Here is a 21,157-nt window from a genome sequence, read left to right on the forward strand (position 1 = left end):
ATATATATATAATAGAACAAATGTACATGTTTTATTATTATTTATTTTGTTAATAAGTAAATATAGTAATCGTGCTAATTACATTTTACCACATAATCTTTTGTAGTGTGTTGAGATTCATCAGCTAGATGCTCAATTTTAAAGGATCAATACTTTGTTATTCTTGTAAACAATATCTCCTTTGATAATGACGTATCTGATAAGCTCTTGATGGCCCCCAAACTGGTAGATCAGATGTTCCCACCTGCAGCAGAGAGAAAAGGAAGTATCACAAATCATCACAAACAAACCATCTTATTTAAATGTAAACAACTTGAAATGCCATGCATCAAGGTTTACCGTGGTGCATTGATGATCAGAAGGTCTCCCTGTTTCCCGCTTTCAAGCGATCCATGCGTATTCGATTGGTTAAGGGCATACGCTGCATTTATGGTACCTGCAGCTAGAGCTTCTGTCATAGACATCTTCATAATCACACAGGCCAAGTGCATCACCATAGGCTAATAAACACACACAAACATTCTCATTGGAGGACTTGTCAAATTATCATATTTGTGTCATTTTGTGTTTATGTGTAAAGAGTGTGTGATGGTCACCATTGAGCAGCAGTAGGCATTAGGGTTAAAGTCACTACCCAAAGCTACTATAACCCCAGAATCAAGCATTTTTCTGGCACGTGGTGGAGAAAGCCTTAAACAGACACAAGTCACATCAAAACACTTATCCTGTAAAAGGTGAATGCTTTAAAGTTGCGATACTTTACCGTAAAATGTAGGCAGTGGTGGGCAACAGGACTGCTGCTGTTTTAGAAGTTGCCATGGCAGCAATGCCCTCATCTGTTACTTCCTCTAAATGACTGATGGCTAAAGCCCCAAGTTCTGCCCCGAGCTGCAAAAGTATGGAGATGATAGAAGAGACAGAAATTATTGTGTTAGAACAGCATCCTATAAAATTATTAGTGCCAGAATAGTATGCGAGTGTGCAGAATGAATTCATACTATTGCCGAGTTCATGGGATGGAGTTCATCACCATGGAAGTTGATGTTGAGACCCATGTCTTTGCCTGCCTCAAGAATGCGACGTGTGGAGCTCAAATCGAACACGCCTTTCTCACAGAATACATCAATGTTGTCCACTTGCAGTTCACCTGAAGCTATTTGTTTTTTTAGCACAGGCAACTGCACTGTCACAATGTCCTGAGTGGCTTCTTCCATAGTTTTACCTCTGTATGGATAAAAAAGTTGGAAGTTATACAATTAAGAAGGCATGTACAGTTGAAAGAAAAAGTATGTGAACCCTTTGGGCTTACTTGGATTTCTTCATAAATTGGTCATAAAATGTGTTCTGATCTTCATCTAAGTCACAACAATAGAGAAACACAGTCTGCTTAAACTAATACCGCACAAACATTATACGTTTTCATGTTTTTATTGAACACAACATGTAAACATTCATAGTGCAGGGTGGAAAAAGTATGTGAAACCCTAGGCTAATGACTTCTCCAAGAGCTAATTGGAGCCAGGAGTCAGCCAACCTGGGGTCCAATCAATGTGATGAGATTGGATGTGTTGATTAAAGCTGGCCTGTCCAATAAAAAACACACACCAGTTTTGAGTTTGCTGTTCTGAAGAAGCGTTGTCTGATGTGAACCATGCCTCGCACAAAAGAGCTCTCAGAAGACCTACGATCAAGAATTGTTGACTAACATAAAGCTGAAAAGGGCTACAAAAGTATATCTAAAAGCCTTGATGTCCATGTGTCCACGGTAAGACAGATTGTCTACAAATGGAGAAAGTTCAGCACTGTTGCTACACTCCCTAGGCGTGGTCGTCCTGTAAAGATGACTGCAAGAGCACAGCACAGCGCAGAATGCTCAATGAGGTGAAGAAGAATCCTAGAGTGTTAGCTAAACACTTACAGAAATCTCTGGCACATGCTAATATTTTTGTTGACAAATCTACAATCAGGAAAACATTAAACAAGAATGGACTTCATGGGAGGACACCACGGAGGAAGCCACTGCTGTCCAAAAAGAACAGCAACGTTTGAAGTTTGCAAAAGAGCACCTGGATGTTCCACAGCACTACTGGCAAAACATTCTGTGGACAGATGAAACCAAAATTGAGTTGTTTGGAAAGAACTCACCACGCTATGTGTGGAGAACAAAAGGCACAGCACACCAACATGAAAACCTCATCCCAACTGTGAAATATGGTGGAGGGGGCATCATGGTTTGGGGCTGCTTTGCTGCCCTGGACGGATTACAGTCATCGATGGAAAAATGAATTCCAAAGTTTATCAAGACATTTTGCAGGAAAACTTAAGACCATCTGTCCGCCAACTGAAGCTTAACAGAGGATGGACGATGCAACAGGACAACGACCCAAAGCACAGAAGTAAATCAACAACAGAATGGCTTCAACAGAAGAAAATACGCCTTCTGGAGTGGCCCAGTCAGAGTCCTGACCTCAACCCGATTGAGATGCTGTGGCATGACCTCAAGAGAGCGATTCACACCAGACATTCCAAGAATATTGCTGAACTGAAACACTTTTGTAAAGAGGAATGATCCAAAATTTCTCCTGACCGTTGTGCAGGTCTGATCTGCAACTATAGGAAACATTTGGTTGAGGTTATTGCTGCCAAAGGAGGGTCAACCAGTTATTAAACCCAAAGGTTCACATACTTTTTCCACCCTGCACTATGAATGTTTACATGTTGTGTTCAATAAAAACATGAAAACGTATAATGTTTGTGCGGTATTAGTTTAAGCAGACTGTGTTTCTCTATTGTTGTGACTTAGATGAAGATCAGAACACATTTTATGACCAATTTATGAAGAAATCCAAGTAAGCCCAAAGGGTTCACATACTTTTTCTTTCAACTGTATTTAAAATGTATTGCAATTAAAAACAACCTTCCCTAGCAACCACACAGAAGTCCTTAGAAACCACAAAGAACTCTTTACAGAGACATCTGTACATCTGTCTGGCATTTAATCTATTTTTTAAACTTATACATCTGGGGCCCGTTTCAGAAAGCAGGGTAAGTGCAAACTCCGAGTAAGTCAACCCCAGAAAACGGAATACTCAGGGTTTTTGGTTTCAGAACGCGAGGAATGTCAAACCCGCGACCGCGGAGTAAGTCAAGCCCATTTCAGAAATCGAGGTATCTTATACTCCGGGTGAGTAACCAGAGTAACCTACTCCGTGAACCTAACCTGGTCGGGAGCAGGTTTTATTCCGCAAACGCAGGGTTTGTTACAATCTCCGCCCCCTTTTCGAAGCGCGAGCGGGTTGAAATGACATACGTCATATGTTTATTGATTAGAGTTCCTAATCGCGCTCTATTTAGTCACACAGAACTTAAAATAGCATGTTCGTTTATTCATGAACCCATAGATGAGGAAGCTGCATTAATTCGCAGAGAATTATATTTATGTCGGGAGAGAATTCTGAGGCCCCGTTTGGACGTTTTATCTTAACTTTTAAGGCCAGTTTAAGAAGTATATTTAACATTTCCCAATCAGTCATCCTACTAGCAAGACTATTTTATTTCTTTAAACTTTCCTGAATGAATGATGTTATTGTATTTCTACCACGGCGCTTTAGTGCCACGTTAAAAATAACATAAATTCAAGATTACGAGAATAAAGTCAAAATGTTACGTGAATAAACTCGTCGTAATACGTATTTTATTTTCGTGAAAGTTGTAGTTTAAGAGTTTAAATTATGTTTAAGTACGTCATCTGAATCAGTGAGTTAATTCGTAGTTCATGTCAGATTTTGACATTTCGACTTTATTCTCGAAATCTTTTTTTTTACGACGCCGTCGTATATTTCATATTCAGCTGCTGCCAAGATCTTTTTATTGCAGAAGGATTTCACCTACATGAGAGCAAGAGAGTTAAATATAATTTACATTTTCACAGTTTCAACAAAATAAATATAAAAGTGATTGACATATAAACTTGCGCATTAACACGTGAAGCACTTTTCTCCCACGCCAACTCTCTTTCTTTTGCTGCTGCGGCTGTGTTGCACTTTTTTCTAAATATCTGCTCATATTCACTATACGCTTGTAACAGTTCCTTCAATTTGATTGGCGAGAAATGAACAGAGCGCTTTTTGTCACGTGCCGTTGCCATGGTGAATCGTGCTATCTTCACTCAATTGATGATGGCTTTTCATCGCCATGCTGCACGCGCGTAACCTAGAGTGAACTTACTCAGGGTTGATTAAACTAACTCAAATCAGCTGTTCTGAAACTGAAAACTCAGAGTAACGATTCTCTGAGTAAATCAACTCAGGGTTCAGATTTTAACTCAGTGTTGGTTGAACTTCCTTATTGAAACGGGCCCCAGGACAGAAAAGGGTATTGTTAAATATCCTTAGAGTACATACTTGGGTACTGCATGGGCTCCACAGTATGTTGTCGATATCCCGATTGACTGTGACTTCCTCGCTGAGTTGATCACCCTCAGCATCTTCAGTTCGGTGTCAAGGTCCAGTCCGTAGCCACTCTTACACTCCACCACAGTAGTTCCAGTTCTTACCATACGCTCTAGGCGGCTTTTCAGCTCCTCCAAAAGATGTTTTTCAGGTGCTGAGCGAGTGTGTTCCACTGTAAAATGAATCCCGCCTCCTGCTTCATGCACTTCCATATATGTGGCACCGGCCAGCTATACAAATACATTTGGACACAGTGTTAATCCTTAGTTAAATGCATATAAAGAAGTTTGGGAAATATGTTTAGGGTGTTAAGATACTAACATGATGACTTTAAGGTTATCTGTTTTACAGTGGAAAAATGAACAAGGACAATAAAAATGGATGGAATTAAAATAGAGTAAAACCTTCATTGCAAACTCATGCACTCTGTCTCCAGCCCACACTGGATGTGTATGTGCATCAACCAGACCTGCAATAATGTTACATTTTTTTTAATAGAAATTGTCAATAGTGGAGGAAATGCTGCTTATTTCTTGTTAACTTGTAGATGTAACACACCTGGAAGAACACACATGCCAGAAACATCCAGAACTTGGTCAAACTGTGTTCCTCTGAATTGAGACTCAATGATGTCTGCTGGTCCAACAGCTTTAATTAGTCCATCACTACACACAGGTGTTTCACTATATTAGTTGGACATCTCCCAGACTTTCATGGTAATTTCAGTACATTACATTTTGGCATTTAGCAGATGTTTTTATCCAAAGTCACTTACAAAGGTGAGAAAAAGCACACCAAGTTTTTCTCTTTCAATTATGTTTTTTATCCCCTCACCCTATATCTAGCCCTCACACGAACCTCAACAACATCATTTGTTATATAAAAGAGCTGTTTTCATATACAGAATTGGGGTGGGTCCTTACAAGTCATTTTGACACTGTCCAAGAGCAATGTGAAAGACTGACAGCATGACAAGACACATGAAAGCATGTGATTAAAATCACATAAAAAATATTATTTTTAACGTCCTAAATACATGTACAAATATTACTTTTGTATGACCTAAAAGTGAATATAAATAAAAAGTTTTCTTAGCCGTATTTGAGGTCTGAAAAAAAAGAGCCGCTTTCCTTATATTTTGACCTGTTTCTCTAGTTTTCATTTTCTGCAAATAAATGAAAACGTAAACAATATCTTTGTTTAAAATTTGGAGGAAATAGTGTTACAATTCACAGAATAAAACGAAAATAATAATTTTACCTAAACGCATACCTATAAATTATAAGTTCAAAAAGACTGAAAGGGGTTGTATACATACATACATATATATATATATATATATATATATATATACACACATAATGAGAAAGTTATGTAGGCATTATTATAGTTTTAAAACAATCATTTTACATAAAAAATATTTCAAGTGAAAAAGAAAAAAATTACTTCCTATTTATTTTACATATTGGATTGTTTTTATCCTTGACAATTTAGCTGACTTTCAGGAACCAATTTATCAAAATGGTTTTTCAAACCATTAGCCAAATAGCAATAGCCAAAATAGTTTTTCAAACCATTTACTAATTACATGTTTTATGGAAAATAGGAAATATTAAATACTACACTTTAAATCAAGTTTCGCAGAAACAATGTCAGGTAACACCAAGTTACTAAAATCACCACACCAGCATTTATATTAAGAGTAAATCTAACTTACAGCCCAATCACCACACTTCCATTCTCAATGATAGCCAGACTCTGCATCCCATTTTTGGTAAGGTACTTTTCACCGTTTGTACAAACCAAGACAACTTGCTTTGCATTCTTAACCAAAGTCTTGAAACTAGTAGACATTGTGAGAGTTCAGTGTTAGTGTTTCAGGCGAGAGTTCAGAGATAAGAGAGTGGGTAATATGTAGCAAAGCCAAAAATTTGGTAACTTGACCAAAGGTCAGTGAAAGGACAGTGCATAGATGTCACAACTTAATCCTTGATTATATGGTGTGAATTATCAAAAAAGCTAACTGTACAGCTCCTGCTTTTCCAATTCTATAATCCAACCCAAGCCTGCAACAATTACATTATGAATAAAAACCTATTTCTTATGATCCTTAAATCATTAGAAAACAGATTGGTTCAGTCCTTGAATCTGATTGGTCAAAAGCTGTTTATAATAAAACAGCTTTGATTGCATCAGCTAACAATTCTGTTTATCACTACACACTTTTAGCAACATAAATGAAACATTCTGTTTCTGTTTACAGTCGATCAGGGACTCTTCCTTTCAGCATAAGGAAGGCCTTAAGTAATTTTACGTCATTACAGTTGCACCGATACATATTTTTCGGCTTTAATATCTGAATTGTGTGGTAACCGTTAAATAAAAGCATTTATCCACAATTAAGCACAGCCTCTTGTACCTGACTGCTTAGATAATAACCCTTAGTGCTACATTTAACAACCCCGACCCTGAACAGTAGGCAAAATTTAAGTCAGAAAAAGTAATGACAAAGATATACAAACTGCACAATTTATTAGTCATTGTGCCACCAATTCCTTTTACAGTGTAAAAAATAACAGAACTAACAATTTAATAAGGAAAGGTATCACTCTCACATAAAACTGAGACACAATGCAAACGGAGCAATACAACTTCCAATCCTGATTTGACCAAGAAATCAATCCATTCTTTATTCTCTCATCTCTCCATCTTCTTCCTCTTCTTCTACTCCTCTAATGTACAAAACATTATTACATCTGCAAAAAAAATAAAAAGCATCAGATTATTTACAACGAAGAATTCCATAATATAACAGTCATATATCGAGTTGCGGTCTAAAACTCACCTGATGAGCACCTCACCAAGGTGACCTGCTAATGCACCATCCACATACTCCTCGGTGTTGGCCAGCTAGATACAGAACAGACACGCATCAATTAAAATGTGATAATTCAGCAATCTCCTCATAGTGTTGTCAATAGAATAATATACACCATTTTGCTTCATATATGGTATAGACAGGTGGAGAAATTAATTGGGGGACTATATGGGGACATGTTTTATATTTTTAACAGATACAAAAAATGCCTCATATTCATATAATGTTATTAATCTGTGAAAGAGGTAACTTCGTGGATAAGAGGTGGAAATCCTCTACATCCTGCCCCCTTATAATACATGAAACGTCGTAAATGATGCGTGTGTAAAGAGGCATACCTAAACACAACAAAGTAATACAACGTGAAGTAATCTCAATTATTTTACACATGTCCTATTTTTCAAACAGAACCCTTTAGAGTGTTTAAATTCAGCTAGTCCCATCACAGCCGTCATGAGAACTGAAAATTGTTTAAACATCTATTATTTCCCATGCAGATAAGCATAATTGATCAATCCACGTAACATTCATTTAAGTGTGACACTTACCTGCATGTTCATGTATCCGTCTACTGATACCAGATAGCCCTTGTACTCCATACCCCACTTCAGCTTCACCATCACGGGTTTCCCCGTAAGACCGTTCAGAAAGGGCTTGGGGTTCAGCGGCAAACTCTGTAGAATAGACACAATTTTAACTTAGTTTAGTGTCGAGTTAAACAATTCGTCTAAAGCAATAGATGCTTAACCTAACGTTAGCAAGCTGCGTAACATTTCTTTAACCTTAGCCTACGTTCTGTGGCGTTATCAAGGTACTTAAATGCACTTTGAATAATATATATACATAGAGAGAGAACCACGAGCACTACTATTTTATGTGCTTTTTAGGATGTGTAGAAAGCAAGTTACCACGGCCCGTTAGAATAAAAACAACCACAAGAAAGGAAGAGAGACAACCTAGTCAAAGGAATTCGCAAAATAGAAACAACGACCAGTTTACGTTACACATGCTAACATACCACCCGCATTTTTACCTCAGTGATAAATGAAATCTCTCACTCTCAAAGATCATATCAAATTTAAACATAATATACGTGAACCTTATAAACCTACCATGTCTGGACTGTTAAAATTATATTTTAGAAGACAAAAATTGTGTTTATTCAAATAGCATAGGCTACAACAGAATACTCGCACGCCTTGCCGCGTAAGAGGGAAGTACAGCGAGCGCACTATGAGCGCACGGGGGGAGGGAAGAGTGTGTTTGCCCACAGCGCTCTCTAGAGTAGTGGCATGCAATAGCACCTTTTAAGTTTATCATTGGGAGCTTTTGTGAAAATGAATACATTTCAAATGTCAAAAGAAATATATTTTATGTGTTTGTATAAATAAAGAGAGATGAAGGTTGCCTTGTTTAAAAACTGAATATCCTGGTAAATTATTCTAGCGTCAGTGATTGGGTACTTTGGGAATTAATCAAAGTTTAGAAACAATTCCCCAAAACCCACAAGAGCGGATTAAAGCGGAAATCTTTCGCATGTCTGCATTCCAGAATAATATTTTTTCATAATTTCCGAAAATGTCCGGTCTTTCATCCTCCACATTCATAGTTACCTCTGTACGCAATGTTCTGTTTTCAGTAAATATATGGACATTCTCTTCCTTTTTGGTCCATGTATTGGATGTATCTAAAAAATATATCGAGACGCTTTAATCCTCTAAATATCTGTAGGAGCACTATAAAAATGGAACCACGTGCGCAAGAAAAATAAATGAATAGCGAGATTTTTTTCATTATAGAATAAGGATAATGAATAGGATTCTTCTTTAAATAGTAAGTTGTCCTGACAAAAGGATGTAATCATGTTAAAACATATAAACATGTAAAAAGTTCACAGGTTAAATAAATACTTAAGATTTTGTGTCATTTAAAAGTGGTGGTGTGCGCACATCCTGCAAGTGTTGATCAGACGTTGAATGACTCATGCATTGCAAGAATGCTCCATAAAACTGGAGAAAAATGTTGGAACAAGGGGCGTGGCTTACGTTCTTCAAAGGTGCTGTCATTCATAGGAGCTCTAGATTCGAGCTCAGATGTAGAGCGACATGCACTGGGCAACGAGACGCGATAAAGATCGACACACGTGTGCGCATGGACAGCTGTCACTTCGGAACGGAGTGATTCAGTAATATGCTTATGTGAAGTTTCACTCCAAGGGCGCAAGATTTCTCTCGTTTTTCAGGTGAATAGTTTCTGTTTGTATGAAGTTGAAGATCAGCTCAGCGTTTGCGCACCTGGCCAACCCACGCCAATGAAGTCGTGCTACTACTTGCATTCTGAAAGGCTCTGGAGAGGAATTAGATTCTACTGCTTATTGTGGATTTAAACCCCCATAGTGCTTGATACGTGTAATTTGTGTCATTTCCCGGCTGGATTGGTGAGCTGGACATGGAACTGACAGGGAGATGCGTGTTCTTCGCAGCGCTCGTGATCAGCGTTCCTCACCCTGCGCGTTCAGGTCAGTATCTCGTCTTGTGCTCTTCGCATGTAAATAAATCCCTGCATTGGCGCACTGCATGTGCGATCAAAAGAAGCTCTAAACGCATGATCTCTGATTAACTAAACCAGAGAATGAGAGATTAAGAATGCTTTGACTATGCAAACAAAATATAATTGTTGAATATACTGTACATGCACACTCAACATTTATAATGAAATTGATGCTCAAAAACAGAAAAAATTTACTGTAAGTTCTGTTTAATAATGTAACACTTTCAATTACATTGGACACTCTCGGATCTAAATTTTCTTATAAAGTTTGCAACCCTAACTGGTCCCAATTTTCATTATTATAATCACAATTGTTCATGCAGTTTGTGTTTGTAATGGAACAGCACTTGTAAAGTGTTTCTTATATGTGCCAGGATGCGAGAATCGGGTGTGTAATCCACGCATGGGAAATCTAGCAGTCGGTCGTCCTGTGCGGACCATCTCACAGTGTGGCTTAAAATCACTGGAGCGGTATTGTCACTACACTATGGACAGATGTGTGCCACATTGTGAGGTGTGTGATGCTTCAGTGACACACCTTGCACACCCACCTGCCTCCATGACAGACTCACCCTTCAAACACCCGCAAACCTGGTGGCAGTCTGCACAGGGCATTACCATAGAAACTCTACAGCTAGACCTCGAGGTAGAATTCTATTTCACTCACCTCATTATTATATTTCGATCGCCACGCCCTGGTGCCATGGCAATAGAGCGCTCGCAGGACTTTGGACACACATGGAGTGCTCTTAGGCTGTATGCACACAACTGTAGTGAAGTGTTCAACCTGGAGGATGGACATAGGTGTACTGAGAAATATTCCACAGCTTTGCCTTGCAGCAATGGAGAGGTGCGTCCACAACCTCACACAGTACAGAAGACATGCGTGTGTATGTGTTGTTTATTATGTTGGGTGTCTGGTCTTTTGTCACTACTACTGTACATATGTCAAGGTTGCTTATAAATTACAACAGAGAATTAATTAAACTTTAAAAATAAAATCAGTTGAAATTCTAAATTGTGAGTAAACTTTATTTATCTGTGTGTGAGCAGGTTATTTACCGTGCTCTGTCGCCCTGGGACAAACTGGATCCCTACAGCATTACTGCTCAAGCCCACCTCAGCATCACTAACATACGGGTTCATCTGCTTCAACCACAATCCTGCCCCTGCCAACATAAATTCCCTGATGCCAACTTTGCCACTGCCCACTATGCCATCTATGACCTAATATCAAAAGGAGGCTGTTTGTGCCATGGGCATGCAGATCACTGCGTTCCTGCCGGTGACCAACAGATAAAACATCTTCCCAACAAACACATGGTATGTGAATGCATGTGTACATATGATAAAAAGTCATTATGTGGAAGCTAATGAAACAGTGTGCTTAAATGCATGTACTGTATATTAACATTTCCTGTTATGATTGTAAAATAAAAAATCTAAATCAGTTAAAGAGAAAGTGACAAAGTTAGACAAAAATGGCAAACCTGGCAACTTAACATAACCAATTCATGGGTAATTACATGGTAATTAAGATAGTTATTAACATTTTGTGTTGTTGATGGTTAGCTGCCTTTCCATAACACAGTTTTCTCGTACGGTTACATAAAAAGTTTCCCATTTTTCATTTTCTCTTCTTCGCTGTTTTCCCTCTCTCACTCACACTCTCTTTGTTCTAGATTATATAAGCAACATGTTTGCTGTTCGTTTGGCTGTGTCTCTGCAGAGAGATTACAGTTAAACCTAACTCAGATAGTAAATTAATCATAAAAAAGCAAGAACCAGAAAAAGGAATGGAGAGAGAATTGGAGATTAAAGGACTAGTTAAAAGGACAAAAAAGAGGGGCTTTGTTGCACCCAAAGTCCTAATGGGGTTGTTGTTGTTTGCCCGCTGCGATCAGACAATAACATCAATTAGTGTCAACCGCTCAAACGCACACAAATCAACTCATTGCCCTCTTATCAAAGGTCAGACCATTTGATCTAACAGTTTAGACATAATACACACCGCGTGCCAACCGGTATGCATGCACACACACATACTTGCAGATATGCAAACAAACATGGTTGCATTGACATGACAGGACGCTCATAATAGGACACATGCTCACACGCAACCCTTGTGTGCCCCTGTAGGAATGTTTTGGTTAGTGGGGAGTGTGTGTGTGTGTGTTTCCTCCCATGTTATGATGATCAACATGTGAAAGTGTTTCAAATGCCAACTGGATGAAAAAATGCCAGCTTTAACAGTCCCCCCTCCCCCCATTTTGAAGCACTCAATGAAGCACTCAAATCACTTTATAGGTTTTTCAAATCAGCTCACCATTTTTGATCACTCATGAGAGTGTCAAGTTTTATTTATTTTATCTAAACTCACGCAAGGCTGGATTTCTGATGCAGAGTCTTTGATTTCAAGGAGAAGCATTAAGTAAATATGGGCGTTGTTGGAAGTTGTTATGCAGGACTTCTGGGTGAGAAATACGTGTCACATAATAAAAAAACATTTTTATAAAAATAAATTTAAAGTGTTACAATAATTTCTCCACAGCTCTGTGTCATACGTAAGAACAACCCACTTTACAAAAAATCACTGTAATGCAAAAATGGCTTATAGCTTTAGTGAATGTACCCAGCGTGGCTTTAGTTCAGAAAGTGTTGAGTGTTGGCAAAGTAGAATGTATGTAAACTGTATGGTAAATATTTGGCAGCATGTATATTGAAACTGGATAAGAATTGTCTAGGTTATCTTCTGCTCATTTTATTTTCCCTTTGACTGAGGTGTTCTTGGGTAAACTTGTTAACATCTAACTGTATGGTGAAAGTTGTGTTTGCTTCATTTCTGGGCCTCTGCTGCAGGTACATGGTAAATGTGTTTGTCGACATCACACTGCAGGAGATCACTGTGAAAAGTGTGAAAGGCTCTACAATGACCAACCATGGAAACCTGCTAATGGTTTAACTGGACAAGCTCACCAATGCGTTAGTAAGTTCTTTCTTCTTCTGCACTTCAACAAAATGCACTATTTTGAGGTCAAAAGGTTTGGTCAAATTCCTAACAATAGATACGGAGCGTCACAAGGAGGGAGCTTCCCGCTATAGAAAGTCAATGGAGAGGTTTGGATTGTTTTCCCCTCCAATATGTGCAGGTCCTAAATGCACTCTGTCACTACAGACTTATTTCACTCTGCTTCCATGTTGAAATCGAAAACGAAGCAGAGGTGGGAAGAAAACAGGAAGGACAGGTAGACTAGATGATCTGTGACATAAATAAACAAATGATGCATTTAAAAAACAACATTAAATCTGTCTTTCCGGTTTAGAAGTAATGTTTGTCTTAGTTCCATTGTAGGGCTGGCACAATATCAGATTTTTTCTATGCGATTACCGTTGCCAAAAATGAATTCATAATAGCTATAATATTTTTTATATAATATATTGGGAAAATATGTTTTCAGTCAAATTCATCTTTAATATTGTTTATGCATGAATGTAGAGATGCAGAGAGAGAGAGAGAGAGTTTGCAACCATTGTAACTAAAATCGGTGCTTTCAAAACGGGTTCTGAATTGTATTGCAATATGTTTTAAAATGAACACAATATTGATAACCGTGTTTTTTTGAGTCACGGTTATTGACATAAATGGTACAGCCATGTAAACACAATTTTCCATTTAAAAGTGTGTGTTTAGGTGAAATTATAATTTATTTGTATTCTGTGAATTACTATCATTACTATGCTACTATTTTCTCCCAAATTACGAATACAAATATTGTTTATATTTCCATTTAATTGCGGAAAACGAAAAATAACACAAAAGATGCTCTCTATTTTTTCATACCTCAAATACCGCATACTCTTTTATTCAAAACAAATCAGCAAAAGGTGTGAATTATGTATTCAACAGACACTGCACTGGAATGCCCACAACATCTGGAAATGTTAAATAAATAAAATTTAGATTTTTTCCGGGATTGTATATTGTGACACCTACATTACAAAGCTAAGTAAACCTCGCCCCACAAACATTTTGTCACACTGACAATAACTGCAAATTTTTTTGTGCAGAGTGCAAGTGTAATGGACATGCAGAGAGCTGTCACTTGGATGAAACCGTATGGTTGCGCTCTGGCCAAAGGAGTGGTGGTGTATGTGACTGTCTTCACAATACCAGTGGACGCCAATGTCAACATTGCAAGAGCGGCTTTTACAGAGACCCAGAGCGACCCCCGACTGAACCGGATTCGTGCACATGTAAGACACAGTCAAACACACGCTCACACATTGCTCACATTTGGACACTTTGAACAGACACTATTATACGTAGACGAATAGTATTTGTATTTGTATGACAAAACAGCTACGGTTTTATGTGCAGTACTTCCGTACAATCTGGCTACAGTGTTCTTTTTCGTTTGTTCTTATTGTGAGACATATTTTTTTGTGTCTATTCATGTACTTCTGTCTAGGACAAAGATGAAAGCTATCAAATCCGAGATATAAAAAATCTGCTTAAAGTGGAATGTGGGGTATCTGTGTTCTGCCTTTTTATGCTTCTGTTCCTGAACTTTTCATCTTTCCCCCTACATGATGTGAATGTGTGTGTGCATGTATGTTTTATGATGTTCAAGAATCTGTTTGTCTGTGCAGCTTGGCCTAGATCATACAATTCTGGAACTCATCATACTAGCGAACATGTCCAATGTAGTATCACACACACACGCACACACATTTAGGGTATGTTTGGTATTGAATGTTGGTCCTGCTCGGAATCCTAATGGTTCTCAAGACAGGTTGGAACTTGCATAATAACAAGAACACTGATGGCTGTGTCTGTGAGAGTAACGTTCACATAGCGTATGTGAAAGTGTGTGTGGGGGCCAGACAGATTAATCAAAAGATGACACCAGTCTTGCAGTAAATTACTTTGTACATAAAGCATCAGTCTGGTCAGTGCAGTTTGTTCCAATGTACGTGATTGCAAACTATTCACATATGGGGATTTTTAGTGGCAACAAAATAAACAAGATGTAATTGAGGCTCCAAACAAACTGTATTTATGTGTGTTTTTCTTTAACATTTTAGCGTGTATGTGTAACCGAGTTGGTTCCACATTCTGTAACCCTGATAATGGAGACTGTGTCTGTAAGCCAGGCGTGGCTGGGTCACACTGTGACCATTGCAGGATGGGATACTGGGGCTTTGATGAATATGGCTGTAAACCCTGCCAGTGTGGAAGTAACTGTGACCCTTACACAGGAGACTGCTTGAATAGGTGATTATGAAACTGTGTAACTGTGTAACTCTATGTAATGCTACACTACGGGTCAAAGGTCTGACTGAAATGTTTCTTATTATTTAATAAATTATATTTATTGTTATGATGAAGGTAGACGCTTAAACATAGGAAATTATTTTAGTGGACAAAAGTATAATTCTGCAAACATACACGTTTTTTTCACGGCAATAAAAGCACAGAATAGATTGGAACTCCTTTAATATTGTTAAAAAATCATCTCAGGATGAGACATCAAGAAGCTGCTTGATAAAATGACAAGAAATTATTTCTGCAAATTCTAGTCAAAAGGTGATACACTGAAGATGATAAATATGTCATGCTTTAATTAATTAAATATTTTTTTAGTTACAATATAATTCCTATAAGTTCCCTTTGTTTTATTTCATAATTTTGATGAGTCTATTATTATTATTCTAAAATGTCGGAAACATATGAACACATAAGTTGGTAAAAGTATCCCAAAACGTTTGAACTGCAGATAATTGATCTTTATGGCCGTTTTGTTATTTTCAACATTTGTATGTGCCTATTGACTGTACCAGTATCTACGGCGCCCTTAAAAGGGACAATGAAGCCACACTTTAGATAACACTGAATAGAAATATGTAAAAAGATAACATTTTAGCTTTTTTAATTTCAATAAATCATCATGCATATTTCTGCTTTGGGTTGTGTTTCTATGTTTGTGTGTGTTCTTGTGACTTTAGGTCTGAATCAGATTTCAACAGCAGAGAAAATAATTTGTTTCGAAAAGAAGAGCTTTTCTCTGCCCTCAGTCATCCAGGTATGACTTGAAAATATTTAGGCTGATAAGCATGAAAAGTTAATTTCTTGTCTGGGTTAAAGACATGTGCTGTTATAATGTCATAGCTGTTTTTAAGGTATCATAGTAACAGAAAGAAACTGAAAGCCAATACTTTAATTGCTGGGTTTTTCTTATCTTGACAGACAAATGCGTATGCAAACAACAACCCCTTGGAAACAGCAAAGCATTCTGCAACATGAAAAAAGATTATGGTAAGTAAAAGCATCCAGAACACATTTGCTGCATGCACTAAATGTACTTTGATAGATTCCTATAATCAATATTTGTGTTTGTGTAATTGTGTATGTAGCAGTAAAGGTGCGAGTGCTGGGTGCTCACGACAAGGGCTCTCATGCTGAGGTGGATGTTCAGATTCTGAAGGTGTTATGGGATAACATAGGCATCAGTCATTCCCCTGGAAATGTCACTCTTTACCCTGAGTCCTGGACGTTACGAGGCTGCACCTGCCCTGTACTTTACCCAGGTCAGCAATGGCTTTCGTTGTTTTTCACTATACTGAGCTAAGGATAGTTAGCCCTAAAACACAGAATATCTTAATTTAGATTTGAATTAAGACATCTTATATTATGTTCACGTCCCTCACACACACACACGCACAGAATATAATTATTATGTATTGCATGTGTTACAGTACCCACACAAAATCTGCTCGTATTTTGTTTCTCAGATTCCTGGAATGAATTTAAACACGACAATCTAGCAAACACACAATGGATGGGGCAGAGTTTTGTAAATGAATGCCTTGTAAATTCTGTGGAAATCTGCAGAGCTTTCTTAGGATTTCTATGATGGCAGATTCTTTTGTATGATATTATGCCATATCAGACATAGTCATGATAAAAGTAGTTTTACTGCTTTATTTTGCCAAATATTTTCGAATGTGAGTGGCCTTTACATTTGACAGAATGGAATAAAACAGAGTTCTTTTGATGTACATTTATTAAAAACTCTTCTTTGTAAATGACTGTACTAATACATGGAGATGACTTATTGGTCTTTTGTTAGGATGCCCTGTATTAGTTGATACATGGTTGACTCAAGTGAAATGTTCTTATAGACACTGTTTTTTATCATGCTGTAGGGATGGAATATCTTGTTATTGGACATGAGGATGTGAAAAAACGTCGTCTAATGGTCAATATGAAGAGTCTGGTGAAGCCATGGAGACCCTGTCTGAGTCGAAAAGTCCATCAGCTCTTCAAAACCAAATGTAGCTAAGAGAGGGAGTCAAACAAATGAGTCAAACAAATGTCAAATTTATTTGAATAATTCCCACCTTTGTTTCATGCTTATTAATGTTTTAAAACCAGCTGTGTGTGAATATACATGTTTGTTTTAGCTGGTAGGTGAATACAAGCACTGTACAGTATGTATAATGTATATTTATGTATGTATGTGTATGTATATAATATAGATATATAAGTTTTGTGTGGTTGTTTTCGAAACTATTTTTAACCCTGGATATAGCATGCTTTGTACAATAAAGAACAAAAAAGTATAATGGTTTTATTTTCTTTTTAATTTAATATTTAGTTAACATTTATCTATTTGTATTTATGATTCAATTTGAATCATCTTAAAATTGTTGAATTATATATTAATACCGACCAAGACCACATGAGGTCAGTGTACGACCATATTTCTGGTGGGAAAGCTTTATCGTTCAGAACAAGTAGCGTTGTCATATACAACATATGTTGTAATGATGCACTGCTTAGAGAGCAAATAGAAAACAGTTACGGTACAACTAGCTTGAGGAATATCCTTAAAATGTTAAATGATTAAAATAATAATTAAAAATAAATAATTAAAAGAGTTTTTACATTCTTACGACTTGACAGAAATTAAGCACAAATAATCACCACTCAACCACGTTATAATTATTTTTAGCTAACGTTTAAATTAAACAGATGAAAAAGACAAAATTACTTTTAAACCACCACTCCGGAGAGCTGGTTTATTCAATATTAGGCAACCTCTCGCAATGGGCGGGCCTAACTGTGGTCCAAGAGACCCTCCCTGCCTGCATCCGCACATCTGTCAGATTCGCGTGTTAGGATGACGCGATGTCGCTTTCCGCAATGAGGACGTTTATAAAATTACTGTTAAACTAACGGGAAAACATGTCTGAAGTGCGAAAATTCACAAAGCGGTTGAGCAGACCGGGGACGGCTGCGGAGCTCAGACAAAGTGTATCAGAGGCGGTGAGGACGTCCATTGCTGTGGTAAGTAACTTAAGATCGTCCCATCTCTCTCTCTCTCTCTCTCTCTCTCTCTCTCATTCTCTCCCTTTCCCTCTCTCTGGCAGCCTCCATTAAGGATGTGTCTCAAAATGAAATGTAGGCTACTATCTTGACAGCATTGTGCCGGATCTTAAAGCGCGTTCATGCTGTCAAAGTAGGAAGCTCTTGAGATTTTGAGACAGATTTTTTCACCCCGTACAAAGGCTTTATATGGCCATCCATGAATATGTTTTCAGCGTTTGTTTTATCATTGATAAAATACCAGGCGCTAGATAAAATACTATGGCTGAGCCATAATTTCCTTTGCATCACCTGTCAGACCCCACAACGGTTACAGCGACACAGCTGCAACATCTGTTTACACATCACCACATCACTAATAAACCATAGGCTATGCATTGAATTCTGAGCGATGCACTGAATAAAATAGGTAATGTAGAATCGACTTAGGTATGGGCAATCATAACTGTGTCCTAATAACATGAGATTGACATTGTTCTGTAGCTCCTACAAGCACCACATGGTGCATCCTTATGCCTTTGTGTAAGGAGACATGTGCATTAGCCCATGCCTATTCTCGTCTGTTACAACCATAGAAAACAGCAAAAATTAATGCATGAGCACAGACAAATAAGCAGCTGTGGACAAGGCGGCTGGATTGATGCAAAATTTAAGCAAGGACATTATAATTGTAAATTTGAGACTAAGACTATATTTAACTGTCATAAGTATATAGGCCCATTTTGTGCTTTTGGTCAATTGTCAGTGGTTTCCAGGGAGACGGACAACAAGCAGCCCTCTATGAACATTGCAAAGCAAATCCATGTTTCCCGCGCAGGCTGCTCAGCTTCACTTGCTGTGTCCTCTGCATGTTATGAATGAAGTATTTGTCTTATATTTCTGATCAGTTCCTATTACACACACTTTGTGTTTGCTTAACAAAATCTTATGATATGTATTTGTAGCACAGATCTAGATTTTATAGTTTATAGTTTTTGCATAGTGTCTGCTACAAAGGACAGATATTTTAAAATCCATTTTAATCATGCAGTGTGTGGTGTTATATCAGAACCACCATGGTCCACTTAGGCTTCTCATGATTCCATAGGATAATGTTCTTGTAAATGCATTTTTCATCATGACAACATACATTTACATTTCGTCATTTGGCAGACGCTTTTATCCAAAGCGATTTACAGAGAGCTTAGAGAGCAATAAGCAATATGTCATACACGAGCAATAATACAATAGGTGCTAATACAAAGTTACTAGTTTCAACAAAAGCCAGAAGAATATCTGTTGAGAGAAAGAGAGAGGATTTGTTTTTTTCTTCTAAATTTTCTGTCAAGTATTTACAGAAGAGATTTTAAGTTTTAAGTTCTTTTTTTAATGTTGTGAGAGATGTGGTTGACCGGATTGAGTTAGGAAGAGTGTTCAACTAGGAAGGAGTTGTGAAGGAGAATGAACAGGAAAGCCATTGACTGCACTTATGAGACGCATCTGGTTTTCTGAACGCAGGGTTCTTGATCGGGTGTAAGAGTGTAAGAGGGTGTGAAAGTATGCCGGTGCAGATCCAGTTATAGTCCTGTAGGCAAGCATTAGTGACTTGAATCTGATACGGGCTTCAACTGGTAGCCAGTGGACATACATTTCTGATAATCAATAAATGTGATGATTCATTCAGTACTTTATTCAAATTTACTTCTACTATATCAGTCTGTATGTATTTGTGCGCACAAATTATCTAACAATATTTTTCGGTTATTTAATAATGAATGCATCAAAAGGGGTAAATGAGGGGCCTCAAATGACCAAAGACCCATAACGCATGTGCTTCTGCTGTATAACAGTACAAACACCAGTTGACATAATAACTTGTCTTTGGTGGAGAACGTTCTTTTTTTAATGACGAGATAAATCGTCAATGGCGGGGAAAGAGTTAACAACTAGCTTGAAATGATAATAAATCAGATCTGTTTACAAAGTAATACAGAGTTTCAAATGGAGGTCATGGCAATTCAGTTCAAATGCTGACATGTGAGTGATCTTGTGTGTTTAATGGAAATCATGTGTTTCTGTCAAGCTCTTCCTGTCTGCATAGTCGTAGAATGACTCTCAGATCTGGAAATACATAAACCACCCTGGAGACAAGCTTCAACCCTAATCTTGTATAGCTTTCTTGCAGACTGAAGTCAATCAGTTTGTCACATTCATTCATCCATTTTGCGTTCTAGCATACGGAAATACCATGGCGCCAACGCCCCTTGGCTTGTCAGAGGCCAGTAACTTGTTCACATTTCTTTTTACCTCAACCTGTGGTTTAATGGTCTGTGATTCGTCTTTATTTTCTCTCTCTGTCGCTAACACTGTTGATGTTGTTTTGACAGACAGACTCTGCAGTTCTTGTGCAGAGAGGCGGTTGAGACGATTTTCGTTCACTCAAAAATGTAACTTCTGTAACCATTTTCTCACCGACATATTGTTCCAAACCTTTCTTTTGCATAACATAGGAAGAATGTCTGACTCACATTGTATTAAAAAATATCTTTCTATGTTCATCAGAGAAAAAAATAAATGTATACATGTTTGGAACAACACAAAGGTGAGTAAATGACAAATTTAACCCATAAGATTTGAAAGCCTAGAATCATTAGCAATGGACCTGACATGAGGAAGTAAAAAAGGGCAAGATCGAATAAGACAATTCAGTCACAAGCCAACGACATTAAGCTCTCTACTCTGAAGCCTGAACTGGCTGTGGTTTTTGCTTCATTGTGCGTCATGACAGGAAGTTGCTGCTGAAAATTTGTTTTCAAGCAATGTGTTTGAGAGATGGGGCATCTATGTGTATTGTGAGAGATTGTATTGATGATTCGATGTTATAGCTTCTTTGGCTTTATGTGGGTTCAC

General features: G+C 37.7%; 4 protein-coding genes across 8 annotated transcripts in view; 2 read left to right on the plus strand and 2 right to left on the minus strand.

The window, feature by feature from the left end:
* Positions 1 to 27: 27 nt before the first annotated feature.
* Positions 28 to 6,814, minus strand: amdhd1 (amidohydrolase domain containing 1). Its single transcript, XM_056748013.1, has 9 exons — positions 6,169 to 6,814; positions 5,010 to 5,116; positions 4,856 to 4,920; positions 4,404 to 4,681; positions 999 to 1,224; positions 764 to 888; positions 597 to 690; positions 340 to 500; positions 28 to 244 (listed from the first exon to the last, which is right to left on the minus strand). The coding sequence occupies exons 1-9, from the start codon at positions 6,303 to 6,305 to the stop codon at positions 139 to 141; spliced, it is 1,299 nt and encodes a 432-aa protein (XP_056603991.1). The 5' UTR covers positions 6,306 to 6,814; the 3' UTR covers positions 28 to 138.
* A 152-nt stretch (positions 6,815 to 6,966) lies between these two features.
* Positions 6,967 to 8,591, minus strand: snrpf (small nuclear ribonucleoprotein polypeptide F). The gene is made up of 4 exons (XM_056748504.1): positions 8,442 to 8,591; positions 7,878 to 8,003; positions 7,297 to 7,361; positions 6,967 to 7,207 (listed from the first exon to the last, which is right to left on the minus strand). Exons 1-4 carry the CDS (start codon positions 8,442 to 8,444, stop codon positions 7,141 to 7,143), a joined length of 261 nt encoding a protein of 86 aa, XP_056604482.1. The 5' UTR covers positions 8,445 to 8,591; the 3' UTR covers positions 6,967 to 7,140.
* Positions 8,592 to 8,692: 101 nt separating this feature from the next.
* ntn4 (netrin 4) lies at positions 8,693 to 17,505 on the plus strand. Of its 3 annotated transcripts, none has more exons than XM_056747781.1 (10): positions 8,693 to 9,847; positions 10,254 to 10,729; positions 10,933 to 11,202; positions 12,739 to 12,865; positions 13,948 to 14,133; positions 14,965 to 15,154; positions 15,886 to 15,962; positions 16,127 to 16,195; positions 16,294 to 16,467; positions 17,086 to 17,505. In XM_056747781.1, exons 1-10 carry the CDS (start codon positions 9,778 to 9,780, stop codon positions 17,220 to 17,222), a joined length of 1,776 nt encoding a protein of 591 aa, XP_056603759.1. In that variant the 5' UTR covers positions 8,693 to 9,777; the 3' UTR covers positions 17,223 to 17,505. The 3 variants fall into 3 exon arrangements, 2 of the variants coding, with proteins under 2 accessions (XP_056603759.1, XP_056603836.1); XM_056747858.1 differs by lacking the exon at positions 17,086 to 17,505 and adding an exon at positions 16,672 to 17,075; XR_008906665.1 differs by lacking the exon at positions 15,886 to 15,962 and having other exon boundaries at positions 17,086 to 17,224.
* A 544-nt stretch (positions 17,506 to 18,049) lies between these two features.
* The window catches only part of dock11 (dedicator of cytokinesis 11), a 96,908-nt gene continuing 93,800 nt past the window's right edge, over positions 18,050 to 21,157 (plus strand). For all 3 annotated transcript variants that reach the window (XR_008907364.1, XM_056755404.1, XM_056755488.1), the window contains exon 1: positions 18,050 to 18,229. Coding sequence is in view for 2 of the 3 variants with exons in the window: in XM_056755404.1 (XP_056611382.1) it covers positions 18,128 to 18,229 (102 nt within the window). In the remaining variant the exon portion in view is untranslated. The remainder of the gene's footprint in view (positions 18,230 to 21,157) is intronic.

Source organism: Triplophysa dalaica, chromosome 1 (assembly GCF_015846415.1).
Source record: "Triplophysa dalaica isolate WHDGS20190420 chromosome 1, ASM1584641v1, whole genome shotgun sequence".
NCBI classification, from domain to species: domain Eukaryota; kingdom Metazoa; phylum Chordata; class Actinopteri; order Cypriniformes; family Nemacheilidae; genus Triplophysa; species Triplophysa dalaica.

What these genes read in the sequence shown, in the direction of transcription:
- amdhd1 (XM_056748013.1), bottom strand. Translation starts at nt 6,305, where the DNA reads ATGTCTACTAGTTTCAAGACTTTGGTTAAGAATGCAAAGCAAGTTGTC. An exon ending in GGAGCCCATGCAGTACCCAA is followed by an intron (nt 1,225 to 4,403) that starts GTATGTACTCTA and finishes TTATCCATACAG; the next exon opens with AGGTAAAACTATGGAAGAAG. An exon ending in ACCACTGCCTACATTTTACG is followed by an intron (nt 691 to 763) that starts GTAAAGTATCGC and finishes TGTCTGTTTAAG; the next exon opens with GCTTTCTCCACCACGTGCCA.
- snrpf (XM_056748504.1), bottom strand. An exon ending in ACGGATACATGAACATGCAG is followed by an intron (nt 7,362 to 7,877) that starts GTAAGTGTCACA and finishes TTCTGTATCTAG; the next exon opens with CTGGCCAACACCGAGGAGTA. An exon ending in CTTGGTGAGGTGCTCATCAG is followed by an intron (nt 7,208 to 7,296) that starts GTGAGTTTTAGA and finishes TTTTTTTTGCAG; the next exon opens with ATGTAATAATGTTTTGTACA.
- ntn4 (XM_056747781.1), top strand. Translation starts at nt 9,778, where the DNA reads ATGGAACTGACAGGGAGATGCGTGTTCTTCGCAGCGCTCGTGATCAGC. An exon ending in ACAGGAGACTGCTTGAATAG is followed by an intron (nt 15,155 to 15,885) that starts GTGATTATGAAA and finishes TTGTGACTTTAG; the next exon opens with GTCTGAATCAGATTTCAACA. An exon ending in CTGCCCTGTACTTTACCCAG is followed by an intron (nt 16,468 to 17,085) that starts GTCAGCAATGGC and finishes ATCATGCTGTAG; the next exon opens with GGATGGAATATCTTGTTATT.